This window comes from Rhinopithecus bieti, unplaced genomic scaffold, assembly GCF_001698545.2.
Source record: "Rhinopithecus bieti isolate Rb0 unplaced genomic scaffold, ASM169854v2 scaffold_24306, whole genome shotgun sequence".
In the NCBI taxonomy this organism is placed as follows: Eukaryota; Metazoa; Chordata; class Mammalia; order Primates; family Cercopithecidae; genus Rhinopithecus; species Rhinopithecus bieti.
Window position 1 is genome coordinate 2,328,354 of NW_016811898.1, and position 14,377 is coordinate 2,342,730.

General features: G+C 44.0%; 1 protein-coding gene across 3 annotated transcripts in view; it reads right to left on the bottom strand.

Annotated features, from left to right (window-relative positions):
• APPL2 (adaptor protein, phosphotyrosine interacting with PH domain and leucine zipper 2) overlaps positions 1–1,867 on the bottom strand; it is a 65,197-nt gene extending 63,330 nt beyond the window's left edge. For 2 of the 3 annotated variants that reach the window (XM_017895320.1, XM_017895317.1), the window contains exon 1: positions 1,570–1,867. In XM_017895320.1, coding sequence (XP_017750809.1) covers positions 1,570–1,623 — 54 coding nt within the window. In that variant the 5' untranslated portion in view covers positions 1,624–1,867. The remainder of the gene's footprint in view (positions 1–1,569) is intronic. The other variant, XM_017895318.1, reaches the window with a different exon arrangement.
• Between the last annotated feature and the right edge of the window lie 12,510 nt (positions 1,868–14,377).

Here is a 14,377-nt window from a genome sequence, read left to right on the forward strand (position 1 = left end):
GCTCACTGCAAGCTCCGCCTCCCGGGTTTACGCCATTCTCCTGCCTCAGCCTCCCGAGTAGCTGGGACTACAGGCGCCCGCCACCTCGCCCGGCTAGTTTTTTGTATTTTTTAGTAGAGACGGGGTTTCACCATGTTAGCCAGGATGGTCTCGATCTCCTGACCTCGTGATCCGCCCGTCTCGGCCTCCCAAAGTGCTGGGATTACAGGCTTGAGCCACCGCGCCCGGCCAGAAAAGCAGGATATTTCTGTGCACCTCAGTTCCCACAAGTGCAAGGCAAACAGAGAACCTTGTTCAAAGTGATCATTTAAGATCTCACATTGCTATCTTCAGATTCCACACAACAGGTATGAGCATGGACGAAATACCTTCTACCAAGGGCTTTAGCCTGATAAAAATGCCAGGAGACTACAGCTATATAAAAAAGAGGGCCTTGAAAAAGTCAGTCCAATGGATGCAAACTTACCAAAACAAAACAAATCACAGCTTGCTTCCAGATCCTTACTTATCTATACTAGGAGGATCACAAGAAATGAACAAAAGACACCTATGCATACAGTCTTTTGGACTTATTCTGAACTGTTGATGTAGGTAAATCCATACAAGGATCATGCTGGGAGGTATTATTCACTCAGAAGAAAAAGGGAAGGAAGCCCAAAAGAGAGGGGAAAGCGTGAAACGAAAACAGGTTAATCTCATTCTAAGTTTTCAAGAGTTGAGACACTAGGAAATAAAGGCACTTATTTAAATAAACCTGGGATGCTGAACCAGGAGTGTAGGTCTGAAGCTGGGGAAATGTTAAAGGAGAACAAAAGACCCCTGGGGAAAGGTGTGCTGAATTATGAACTAATGTCATTCTGCACTCATTTGCTATATTTACACACCAGTTTTCATCGGCAGAGCTCAAAGGACTTGACTCTCATCTCGAGTGTGCTAATGAAGTTCCCTTGTGCGACAAATGGGGCAGGTATTGTATTTTTCTCTTCACTATTGGGAAACCTGTGCCAAGAGGAGGCCTGGTACCGCCAGGAAAGAGATCCAGGCTCTCTGCCTCTCATTCTGGCTGGCACAGGTCTCATCACATCATTAGGAGTAGCAGTAATAGGACTGACTCATTTCTGTACCAGACGTTGTCTGCTGACAACTTTACAGGTGTTTCTCACTGACTTCTCTCAACAACCCTATGAAGCAGGCACAATTATTATTCCTATTTTACAGACGACAAAACTAAGGCACAATAAGGTGGTTTTCCTGAGGCACTCAGCTACTAAATGGAGTCAAAGTTTAGATCTCGCAGCCTCTCATTTGCAGCTGAGTTTGGAGGCGGGTCACGACATCAGGACTCCGGCCGCGGGGCGCTCTCCCAGTTCCCCAGCTCTGCCCCGGCTCAGGACTCAGGGCCCGGCCCGCCCCCTCCTTAGCCCGAGAGAACCCGGGGGGAGGCGCCGCGAGCGGGCCGGGCGCACTACCGCGGCTGCCCGGCCGGGGGCGCGGCCTCCACCTCGGGGCTGGAGGGGCCTCCTCGGCCTTACCCCTTAGGGCGAGGGGCACCGGAGCGGCGGGAGGTACCTGGGGACTGTCCTGCAACGCCTCCTCTAGCAGGAGCTTGTCCACGGCGGGCATGGTGCGGTGCGGCTCAGCCGAGGGCTGGGTTGGCAGGACAGAGGGCAGGAGATGCGGCGGCCGACAGTGCTCCCGGGCTCTGGGCTCCGGCGACGCGGCGGACACTCCGTGCCCGCGGCGGCCCCGCGTGTCCACGCCTGGCCAGTGGCCGCCGACGCCTGCCCGCCAGCCCTCCTCCAGGCCCTCCTCCCGACCCAGCCCCCGGCCGAACCGGATCAACAGGAAGTGTGGCGAGCGCAAGGCCGGGAAACCGGAAGTATGGTGAGCTCGGGTCCGGGCACCGGAAATGTGGCTCCCACGCTTCCGCCTGCGCTCGGCGGCTGGCGGGGAGCTGTGGTCTCTGGATGTCAGTTACGACGCTGAGGGAACCCTTCGGGTGTTTGTGTTCTGTGCAGAAGGCCCTTCAAGTCAGTGCATATGAAGTCCAAAAGAGGAACTCGAGGGTGGAAAGATAAGGTTTTATTTGCTTGTGGCTACCCAGAAAGCCTTTTGAGTCAAAGGAGCGAACAGATTTTTTTCTTTTAATGGAAGGAAAACCCACACTTCCCACACCACTTTTTCTAGATAAACTTCGACGCCCCTGAAACAGCTCTGAGAGCAAAAAGGTCACCTCTCCTATGGGAACAAAGAAAAGAGGAGAAAAGCTGGATAACTGACTCGTCTGTGATAATCAGAAATAACCACTATGGAAACCGCAGCTATTTGATGTGGTTATAATTAGGTCTCGTCCTCCTGGTTTATGTTTTGTCATTTTGGAGAATTTCATAATCAAATGTTTAGAATTGGAAGGGCTAGACAATCTAGTTTTCAGTGTTGTCATTTAGAGATGAGAAAATGGGACCCAGAGAAATAAGTGATCTGCTCAGGGTCAGTTAGTAAACGCTAGAGGAAGAAGAGAAGGAAGGGAGAGGGATGGAGGAAGACTGGCAAATGGAACTTGACATCTTTTTATACGGAAGGCAAGGGTTTCCGAAGTTCTTTCTTTAGAAGTCAGTAAGACTGGCCGGGCGCGATGGCTCGTGCCTGTAATCCCAGCACTTTGGGAGGCCGAGATGGGTGGATCAGGAGGTCAGGAGTTCAAGACCAGTCTGGCCAAGATGCTGAAACGCCGTCTCTACTAAAAATACAAAAAATAGCCGGACGTGGTGGCGGGCATCTGTAATCTCAGCTACTCGGGAGGCTGAGGCAGGAGAATCACTTGAACCCGGGTGGCAGAGGTTGCAGTGAGCCAAGATGGCACCACTGCACTCCAGCCTGGGCAACAGAGCAAGACTCCGTCTCAAAAAAAAAAAAAAAAAAGAAATCAGGCAGTATGTATATCACCAAAATCAACAGAGGGGATATGGTAATATACAAATTCTACATTCTGCAGAGACCCCTTCGGTATATCACGACGCAAGCTGCATTGCTGACACCTCTGACAGTCTAGTATAGTGGCATGCTGCCTGATCACTTGAAAACTCCAACACCGTTATTCCCTTGGTCTGACCAGCACCAACCTGACCTGAACCATTTTGTGGCCTCCATCTACCATCTTTTCCTCCACAGATTTCTTTCTTCCCTATTCTTTCTTGCCTCCACCATACTCTGTCTCCCCTATAGGTGGAATCATGCTCACACCATATTTCTTCCCTTTCCTCTATTTTATACTAAGTGCCATTCAGTTCATTTTACCTCATCCAGTGTCCCAGACTCTCTTCTCACTGAAATCGTCTTCTTCAAGGCCAGACTCATGCTCTTCCTTCATCCTGATTGCGAGAACAGTACAAGGATAGTATTATACCAAGGGAAATAAATATGCACATTTTAATTTGAAAATATACACTACAAGAAGTTAGTGCCCTCAGAACCCTTGAAAGGGCTCAGACAGTCCCTTGGGAATCACAGCCTTTTTCATGTACTGCCTCATCTTCTAATGAAAGTTACTTTTCTTCAAATACTAGTATTCAACATTAAAAGTTGTTTAAGCTATCCCATTACTTTTCTGCATTTTATTGCTACATTATGGGCTAAACATCCTTAGTGGGATTTCTTGGAACTTAAGAACTATTTACAACATTGTTTCTATGGGAAAATGTATCCCAAATTCAAAACAACTAAGTTACAAAACTGGATCTGGAAATACACACATGCCTAAATGGTTTTAATTTATCTCATTTGTTAATTCATCCAATCATTCATTCATGTATTAAATATAGGCTGCTCAGTGTTAAGCACTGTCTGCCACTTGTTTGATTCTCATTTAAATTCTGAAGGCAAATATCATCTTCTTTGATAATCTGAGAAACTACAGAAGAGAAATTTTTATGTCAACATGAACATTTAAAAATGTTTCATTAAAGAGTATATCTGTTCCTATTAAACTATTATGCAGGTGGATTTTAGAAAGCCACCCCACTGTCTCTGAAATCCCTGGTCAGCTGTGAAGTTGGTGACAGGAAGTACAAAGATAGTCTGGAGTTGTCATGACGTCTGGAGAGAGGATGAATTCTATGGAGCTGTAACCTGTGACCCATTAATGGCTAGTGGGGAAAAGGACACAGTGAGATACAAAAAAAGGACCCAGGATGGCCAGGTCAGAGAAGGCCTGGGGCTTCAGGAGTAAGAGAGAAAGATACGAGTGAAGAAGGCAGCTGTTTTGGGAAGATGCTTAGCAAACTGCATGGTAGGGCACATGCACTGATATTCTTTCCTCTGCCGGTCAAGCCCTTTCTCCTGCCTCTTGTCTGACAAACCCAACCACAATCATCAAATCCCAGTTTAATGTGACTTTTTTGATGAAGTCTCCATTTACTCCTGTCCCTGCAAGCAGAATACATTTTCCTTTCCTTGAGTATGCTTCAGTAACACTTGCTGAGATAATTCTAGAATCACACTTACCTCTATTTCCACCTCCAACCTTCCAGTTAGAATGAGCAGGAACTTGGTCTTATTTAGTTCTGTAATAGAGTGCCTAGCACAAAAGCAGTTGTTTAATAAATACTTATTAAAATATAATATGTTATTATAACTTTTACATGATTGATACTCCAGAGTTTAAAAAGTGTTTTCATGAATCTCATTTCATTTGATAGCACAATGCTGCTTTTGCCATTAATCATTCGCTGGGTAGCACCGACTGTGTGTTAGACTCTTCTCTAGAAGCTGAGGATATAGTCTGAAGCAAAAAGAAGCCCTTGCCCTAATGGAGTTCATATTCTAATAGAGAAAATAATAAGAAATACAAGTTGGTAAGCATACAATAACATTTAGTAAAGGAATAGAGGATCATGGGAAGCGGAAAGGATTCTTTGAGGTGGGCAACTGTTGAGCTGAGAATTGAATCAGGGAAGCCCAGCCGGAAGGAAAGAACAAGTGAGAGGGCCCTGAGGCTTGCTCCTCTTTGAGGAGCCTCAGTTTACTTCCCTATGACAGGAGAATGGCATTACCAATCACAAGTTGTTTCCGTAGACACCTGTCTCTATGTCCTGCATTAGTCAAGACTTTTTAAGTGGCAAATCACAGAAACCTAACTCCAATTGGCTTAAAGAAAACATAAAAGTCTGAAAGAGATTGGATTTCTTAGATCACTTATATGCTGATGAGAATGATCCAGTAGAGTGGGGGGGGGGGAACTAAAGATATGAGAGAGAGGTGACAATTGCAAGAACAAAGTCCTTGAGTAGACAAAAAGGAGTAGAATCCAAATCACAAGTGATAGGTTTGGGAGGCTGAGGCAGGTCGATCTCTTGAGGCCAGGAGTTCAAGACCACCATGGTGAAACCCTGTCTCTCCTGAAAATACAAAAATTAGTCGAGCACGTGGGTGAGCACCTGTAGTCCCAGCTACTCAGGAGGCTGAGGCATGAGAATCGCTTGAACCCAGGAGGCAGAGGTTGCAGTGAGCTGAGATTGCACCACTGCACTCCAGCTTGGGTGACAGAGTGAGACTCTTTTTTTAAAAAAATGCTAAAAACAAATAACAAGGGATAGGGATGACCTTAGATAGAAACAAACAAGGACAGTACGTTCATAGTGATACAAGAATAGTAGGTTGGTAGATTAAATGGGAGGAATGAAGGCGTTCTATTCTGATTGCGTTTATTTTTCTCAGTGAGATAAGAAGCAAGGCCATCAGCTCAATGCAATGATGGTCAGATGGTATTGAAGGTTTGAGGAGAGAGGAGATGGCATAAAATAGCCATCTTGGGGCACCGGAAGGTGAGGCATAAGTATTAGTATCCCCATTTTATAAACATTACAACCGAGGCTCAAACAAATGATGTGACAGAGCCCAAATTCTAAATGCCAGGGCTCTGCCCACTGCACCCAAAGAGAAGAAGGAAGTCTGCTCAATAGGAAGCTTCAGAATACCTAAGCCTAAGATTCCTATCCTTTTACCTCCCAGGTGCCTACGTAGTGTCTGACTTACAACAAATGCTCTTCGTTCTTTTCTTTTTTTTCCTTTTCTTTTTTTCTTTCTTTCTTTCTTTCTTTTTTTTTTTTTTGAGATGGAGTCTTGCTGTGTCGCCCAGGCTGGAGTGCAGTCGCGCAATCTCAGCTCACTGAAACCTCTGCTGCCTGGGTGCAAGCAATTCTCCTCCCCCAGCCTCCCAAATAGCTGGGATTACAGGCGCCCCCCCACACCATGTCCAGCTAGTTTTTGTATTTTTTGTAGAGATGGGGTTTCAGCATCTTGGCCAGGCCGGTCTTGAACTCCTGACCTCAGGAGCCCAGGAGGTCAAGGCTGCAGTGAGCCGTAATTGTGCCTGGGCAACAGAGCAAGACCGTGTCTCAAAAATAAAAGTTTTAAAAGTGGGTTCTATTATTGAGGATAAAAAAGGAGGGAATATCATTTTGGGGACAATGGTCTCTGTCACAGTTCCCTAGAATGAGTTAGTCAGAAAAGATTCTCTTTAGAATAGGTTTGAGTTAATGGAATAGAAGGGAAAAAATGAAATAGAAAGAAAAAAGAAAAAAAAAAGAAGAGAACACAATGATACACAGAGAAACAAGTTCAAGCAAAGGGTACAGAGAGATGTTCTCAAGTTCTGAAGCCTTTGGCTCAGTTTGTTACCACTCCTGTGACTCCTGGTAGGGATTAAGCCTTGACTTTCCATTCGAACTCATAAAACAAGATAAAGTTTAGGAGAATAATGTCCGAGCCACAAGGTTGCTGACTTTAAACTTCTGCAAAATTAGCAACTTGGTCCTTTGCTATCCATGACTTTCAAAGTGGGACTAGTCAGAGCCTGGGAAACACTCCAGAGAAACCCTGGTCTAGCCTCATCACTTCTGGTCATTGAGCAAGAAACTCGAGGGAGTAGCAGCATGCATATTCCTAAATTTGAAACCCTGGGTTTATAGAAAAGAGTGCTAAGAATAATTAACAGATTAAGAGGAAAGTATGGCATCGTAGAAGGATCATCAGCTTTGGAGTTAGCCCTGTGTTCAAGCCCTGGCATTGCAGTTTGCTAGCCATGAGACTTTGTGCAAGTAAAGTAAATGTATTTAAGCTATCTGAACCTCAGTTCACTTCTCTATGATATGAGCATGATAATGCTCAGTATATCCTGCTTCCGTAGGCACCTATCTATGTGTCTGTATCAATCAGGATTTTTTCAGTTCCAAATGACAGATCCTAACTCCAACTAGCTTAAGGAAAACATAAAAAACGGGAAGAGTGGGAGCTGCTAGTGGTGGTGGTGGTGATGGTAGTGGTTGGGTTGTGAGGGGGAGCTGGATTTTTTGGATTGTGTAACCAGGAAGGGCAGATGTGATGGCAGAAACTTCCTGAAACTAGGAAGCCAAAGCCCTTGGACTCTCTCTTCACCACTCATGCAAACACATCTCTCCATGCTGTCTTTATTCTTTAAAACCGAGTCTCAGGGTCATTAGAACCATATCAGCTGGCAGCTGCAGGCTCCCTTCTGGTCCGAGAGAGAAAAGGGACATCTCCTAGCTTTGGCTTCAAAAATCCTGGAGAAGAACTCTGATTACCCTGACTTCAGACACCTATCTGCCAACTTCTTGGACCCCTAGCTGTGACCGTGCGTGTATATGTGTGTGCATACCACCAGGTACATTGCTGGGCCTGGCCTAGGTCAGGGCCACACCCCTGAGGCCAGAGGAGGCAGGGTCTGTTACTAGAAGAAGGGGGATGGGGAGAGGTACTGCACACACCCAAACATGACTCATGTCTACACATGTCTACCGCATGTCCCAGTCCCAGTCAACCCATCCTTCCTCCCTCACATACCCAACTCCCTTCCTCCTAGTCTATATCTCAGTGAAAAGCATCACCCAATGGCTGAAGCCAGAAATCTGGGAGCCAAGCTGTATTCTTTCCTCTTGTTTATCTCCCACTTGCCATAAATTCTCAAGCCCTAGGGCTCTGCCCACTAATTCCTCACACATCTGTCTAGTTCTCCAACCCCTCTGACCCTGCTCCAGCACAGACCTCACCAGCTTGTGCTGCTCACAAGGACTGGTCCTCTTGCTCCTGGTCGTATCTCTCTCCCCCTGCTGTAACTTCCACACTCTGGTGACAGTTATTTTTCCAAAATGATGGTCCTGTCTCTTCCCTGCCCAACATTTTTTAGTGGTGCCTCATGAAGGCCAGCTATATAGTTTGTGGGGCCCAGAGTAAAATGTTCAGAAAGCAAGGGAAAAGTGTCGTTAGCTGGATTGAAATAGAAAGATTTTGCTTTTCATAGTTTCTGTCTCAACTTGTCATGGTGTTTTATTTATTACTTAGTGTTCTAAGTAAAGAAAAATTTGAATTATAAATTATTAATATAACCTTTACTGTTCATTTTATATTGTGCAATGCCAGTTTTGCTGAAAATATAAAAGCATTTAATGCATATGTGGAATCACTGAAGTTATGCAGTTTGTATTTTCAGCCCATTGTATTTCATTCTTACCACGACAGAGGAAATGCTGCACAAACTAACCCCCTGTTTTACACTATTTCACTTCTTGATGAGGACCTGGTGCAAGTACTTTGTACTTGCATTGAGTCTTGTCAAACTCCCACAGACAGTAGCTGTAGTGGAATTCTGTGCCCACGGGGCATCATGAACACATTTAAATGAATTGGCGAGAAAAAGTGAACATACATAGTGCATACATCGCCTCTGCTCATGCTCCAGGACAAGCGAATGAAACACAAGTTCTAAGATAAAATTATTAAGAATTTCAAGACTGTCGACAGCAGAGCATTAAACCAACCACAGAGCCCTTCGGAGTGCAGGGGCCTAGTGCAGTAAAGTGCACAGGCCACATGCCCACGAAGCTGGTCCTGTTTCCTATTTTCTATATCACACAGCTACAAACAAAAGACTCAGCTTTTTGTGATTAGGCCTAAGCCTCATTTCTTTCCTTTCTCCTACCTTCTTTGCCCCACAGAAATCTCTGCTTCTGCAAATACAATCTATTTGCAGTTCTCTGTCACCACTCTCATTGCCTGGGATGCCTGGAAACCCCTGCTCATCCTAAGTCTCAGTTGTTTGAAGGCTGCCCCTCTGTAGACTGCCGCAGCTCTCCCAGAAAGACTGGATGCTCTTCTGTTTCCCTGCACTTTGATGCAGGCTGTGGTCATTAGATATTTCATTGCCATTTTTTTGTGTGTCTCTTCCCAAGAGTATAAGCTCATTGAGGGCAGGAACTGTTTATTTTCTTTTTTGAATACAGTGTCCAATAGCATCTAGCAAATGATAGGAGTTCACTCAATAAAATATTTGTAAACGGAAGGAGCAATGAAACAATGCCTGGCATTGTTTAATTAATTAATTTTAAATTTTTTTAAAGACTCATTTAATTAATGAGTACCTACCGTAGTAGGTACCTAAAAGATGAGGTACTCATTAATTAAATGAGTCTTTTAAAATATTTAAAATTAATTAATTATTTAAAACAAGTCTTTTAAAAATATTCACTGAGGCCAGGCATGGAGGTTCACACCTGTAATCCAAGCACTTTGGGAAGCCAAAGTGGGAGGATTGCTTGAGGCCAGGAATTCTAGACCAGCCTGGGCAACATAGGGAGACCTGTCTCTACAAAATATTTAAAAATTAGTTGGATGTGGTGGCACATGCCAGTAGTCCCAGCTACTGGAAAGGCTGAGGTGGGAGGGTCACTTGAACATGGGAGGTCAAGGCTGCAGTAAGCCATGATTGTGCCACTGTACTCCAGTCTGGGCAATAGAGTGAGACTCAGTCTCAAAAAAAAAAAAAAAAAAAAATCACTGAATGCCCACTATGGAATGAGACCTGTGCCATGTCAGTCCTTCCTTCCTTTAGCAAGCATTTATTGAGTGTCTACTGCATGTCAGGATCTATGCTAGGAGCTGGGAACACATTGGTGAACAAGGTAGGCAGAATACCTTCCTTCCACGACCTTACATTCTAGTTGCCTCTCAGTAAATGTCATTTCACTTCCTCTCCTTCTCACTGTGCCTCCCACGAGTAACCGGATCAAGTCATGCATATTTTAAGACTTTATCTGCTTCCACCTTCTGCTCAGGATTCTCTTTCTTTGCTCCATTCTCAGATACCAAAAGATGGATGCTCGGTCTTGCCAGAGTTATCATTTTTTTTTCTCCAACCACTGCAGAGATCAACACAGAATGAACATGAAATTAGTCCCTTAGCTGCTGCAAGAGCTGCCCCAGCTCCTGGGCCAGGGCTCAAGACTTCTCAATTCTCACAGAGGTCCCCCTTAGACTTGAGAAAGCCACTACAGGTTTTAATTGACTCACAGTTCCACATGGCTGAGGAGGCCTCAGGAAACCTACAATCATGGTGGAAAGCAAAGAGGAAGCAAAGACCTTCCCGACATGGCGGTAGAAGAGAGAAGTGCCAGCAGGAGGAAATACCAGACACTTATGAAACTGTCAGATCTTGTGAGAACGCACTCACCGTCTTAAGAATAGCATCGGGGAAACCGTCCCCATAATTCGATCACCTCCCTCCCTTGACACATGGGGAATACAATTCAAGATGAGATTTGGGTGGGGACACAGAGCCAAAGTATATCAACTGTTTTCCATCTCTCCCCCTCACTTAATAGCTTCTCTAACAAATTTGAGGTTTATTTATTTGTAAAACATACCATATCTGGTCATCAAAACTGCACGTGGCTCATTTGGAGTGCAGCTGGTTACAGTGCTCAACTCCGGGTAACCAGAGAGAACAGATTCGTTGTTTGATGCTTAGATTGTTGATGACATAGGTCTATTTTCCATCCTCCCCCTTTTTTCTCCCCATCCCTCAATCCATCAACCTTCTCCCTTCATGTAATTTCAAAGTGTTCTCCAGTAGAGAAGAATGTCACGAAGACCTCCTTTATAGAAGTACGCTTACTCATACATAGCTTATTTTTCACTAATGTTCTTCCAGCTAGGATGAAATCTTTCAGGCTTAATCATGTCTAAAAGAAGAAATATTTTGGAAAGAAGAAACTTTGAGCAAACACACTTCAGAAACCATTGAGGATTTAGAAAAGCAACTTGTAGATGTGTTTAGGTGAAGAAGTTTCATGAGGGTCATAATTACTTTCAGCAAACCTCTGTTAAGACCTAGGCACTGTGGAATAGCTTGGACTCCCTGAAGATACCTTTGTTGAATAGTTTGGGTCCCTCCAGGGCACGTTAGAGGCTGGATTGGCCATGTCTACGGCCTCAGCCGCTCACTGCACTTCATTAATTTAAATGATTCCAATGAGCTCTGACATACTGGAAGTGAGAGTGGGTTGTTGGATCCAATGACCACTTGAAACCATTCCCCAACCCACAAATAAGTTTTCATGGAATTCTCATTCCTGAATAAAGTTAAATCATGATTTTGACACACTGTGGAGGACTCGGCTCTTAGTCATAGCTCTCTGAGTCACTCTGCTCACCCAGAAGGTCACTGAAGATTCAAATGAGGCAGATAGGATTGTCCATCTCTGCTGGAAAATTGTTCTATAGCAACTTTGCCTATCTGTTACAACATTTTGGAATGCTTGGGATAGAATAACAAGAACAGCAACAACAATCATAGACTATGATACCTGCCATACATAGAGGCCTAATGTATGTTAGATGTTGTGTTAGGTGCTTATATAATTGAGGTTGACAACCACACAAGGCATGTATCATTATTCTTATTGTGTGTATTAGGAAACAGAGGTTTATATAGCAAGTTTGAAGGTGGCATTGGGATTTGGGCTCAGATCTAGCTGACTCTGATGCCTGTGCTTTGCCCACCACATTGAACTGCCCTGAAAATGTGATTCTATATAATTGAAGAAAAGTCTTTGATACGCCAATTACCCTGAAGTGATTATTACACATTGTATGCCTGAATCAGAACATCACATGTACGTCATGAATACATATACCTATTATGTACCTGTAATCATTAAAAATATTTAATTCTTTTTAAAAAATGGGAGCAATGGAAATATATGGAGAAGGAGTATTCTTGTGGGAAGTTTCCTTTAATGTAGCATTTTTAGGAACACAATGTTTTTTCCCCATATAATTGAATTGTCAGTTTGTTATTTAAAAAATACTTTTGAGGAGGAACAGAAAATCCTGGGAGAAAAGTGCGTTTGTTCTTCTTAGCCTTATTAAACAGATTAGACAGAATGTAACATTCTATTCTTGGTGTGTTAAGGCCATTTTTATGAGCATGAATTGTGATTCTCTAACATGAATAGTGCTATCCCTGGAGCTACGGTAGGCTGTCTATGAGGGAGAAGGGGTTTCCTCTGTATTAACCAGCATGAGTCCCTTTTTTAATTTTTGTTTTGAAGGATGCCAAAGTCATCCCTCAAGACCCTACTTAATCATCTTCCTTGGAGACCTTCTCTGACCCCAAGGTGGAATGCTTCTCATTCAAGCTTCACCCAGCCCTTACATACTTCCATATGGCACGTGGCCCCTAGCACTGTAAGGATCTCTTTATAGGCAGGTGTTTCCACCTGCACCTGACTGCACTGTGCTGGAGGACATCCTTCCCTTGTGTGCCCCAGTCCCTGCTTGGTACAGCCCAAGCACAGAGTGGTCTCTCAATACATATTTCCAGAATGAATGAGTGTTTATACCATGGATGACAAAAAGGGAGTGAATTACTTTTTCATTATGATTGGGGTTGTCATTGAGGTCAGAGTAGCAAAATGTATAAATCTTTTTTTTCCTGAATGCTTTTCATATTAAATATGAATTTTGGGTGTTTCACTCTCCAGTCTTCAAATGTGAAGCTGGCTCTATGGTTTCTGTGTGCCTGTGTCATTATGTATGACTTTGGTTCCATGGCTGAGGTCATTTTAGGCTGTGGGCAGACCTTCCCACCTCTGCCTGTGCTGCAAGGCTCCACTTGATCCATCCCATATTCTCTTCTCACCCATCGCCCTTCCTTGACTTCCTCATAAGAGGTGAGTTTCTCTAGCGTCTGACTTTCTATAGAGAGGTCAGCAGACAAGTTTCTAGACCAGTTCTTTCTTCTCCCGCCGGTGTACGCAGTGGTCATCTTGTTGATAGCAGAATTCCATTCCCTGATGATCTGGCATTTGCCGCATTGTTGCTTACTGAATTTGCAAGTAAAGCTCCCTGGTGGACAGAGGAAGGGTCTCTCCTTAGCCCCTCCCTGCAGCGAGGGTCCAGTAGTGATTAATGCACGCGCTAGGAGGGAAGTCGGCCCTGTCTTTGGGCCTGTTTTGATCACTCACAGCTGTTTACTTAGCATCTCTACTGTGAAGATGATACAAGTCCCTACCTCATATGGTTTTTACAAGGATTAAATAAAATCACATGTGTGAAGCATACTATCATTTCTGGCATGCAATAAGAATGCAATAACAAAAGCTACTAATTTTTGCCCAAGATTGGGGGAGGGCAATTGGTGATAATAATAAATTTTATTTTCTAGCTTAAGGATTCCAGATGCCTCATCTAAACCTTTGAGGCAAGGTTTTTTGTTTGTTTGTTTGAGGTTGTTACAAAACACTTTGTCTAAGAAGCAGAAAAACCCAATCCAGTATCAAGATTAGGTTCAACTGTTAGTAGCACAGCCCCCTTCCCTACTCCCTGAATAACCATGGCTTAAACACACAGATTTTCTCTCTCACATAAAAGTCCAGAATTGTCAATCTAGGGCTAATGTGGTAGCTTTTCTTCATGAGGTCCTCAGGGATCTAGGCTCCCTCTATCCTGAAGCTCCACCATATAGCCTCCATAGGTTACATCATGGCCCAAGAAGTCTGCTCAGTTCCAGCCATTGAATCTCCATTAAAGGCAGAAAGTAGAAAGGGGCAAGGAAGAAATAGTAAATGGTATTTGCCAGCTCTTTTAAGGAAGATTTCAGAAGCTGCCATATGACACTTTCACTTATATCCCATTGGACCGAGCTGAGTCACATGGCCATACCTAGCTGCAAAGAAGGTTGGGAAATTCAGTCTTTATCTTGGCATTGCCCTGTGCCCAGCCAGAAATCAGGAGTTCTGTTACAATGGAGGAAAGGGAAAATGAATATTGAAATCAGTCTCTGCCGCACAAACTCATCCACTTCTCCTCATTATATTCGTTACATTCAAGGGATTTAAGTGAGATCCCTAAAACCTCACTGTATTCTTTTCAGTCGATCATAACAGGACTCAGCATTATGCCTGACACTGATACATATGCAATAAATCTAGGCATTGGGAATGCAAAGATAAATAAGGAACAATTCTTCCCTAAATAAAAGTGGTATAAAGGCTTCTGTGCTGTACAGTGGTAGTTTCAAAGT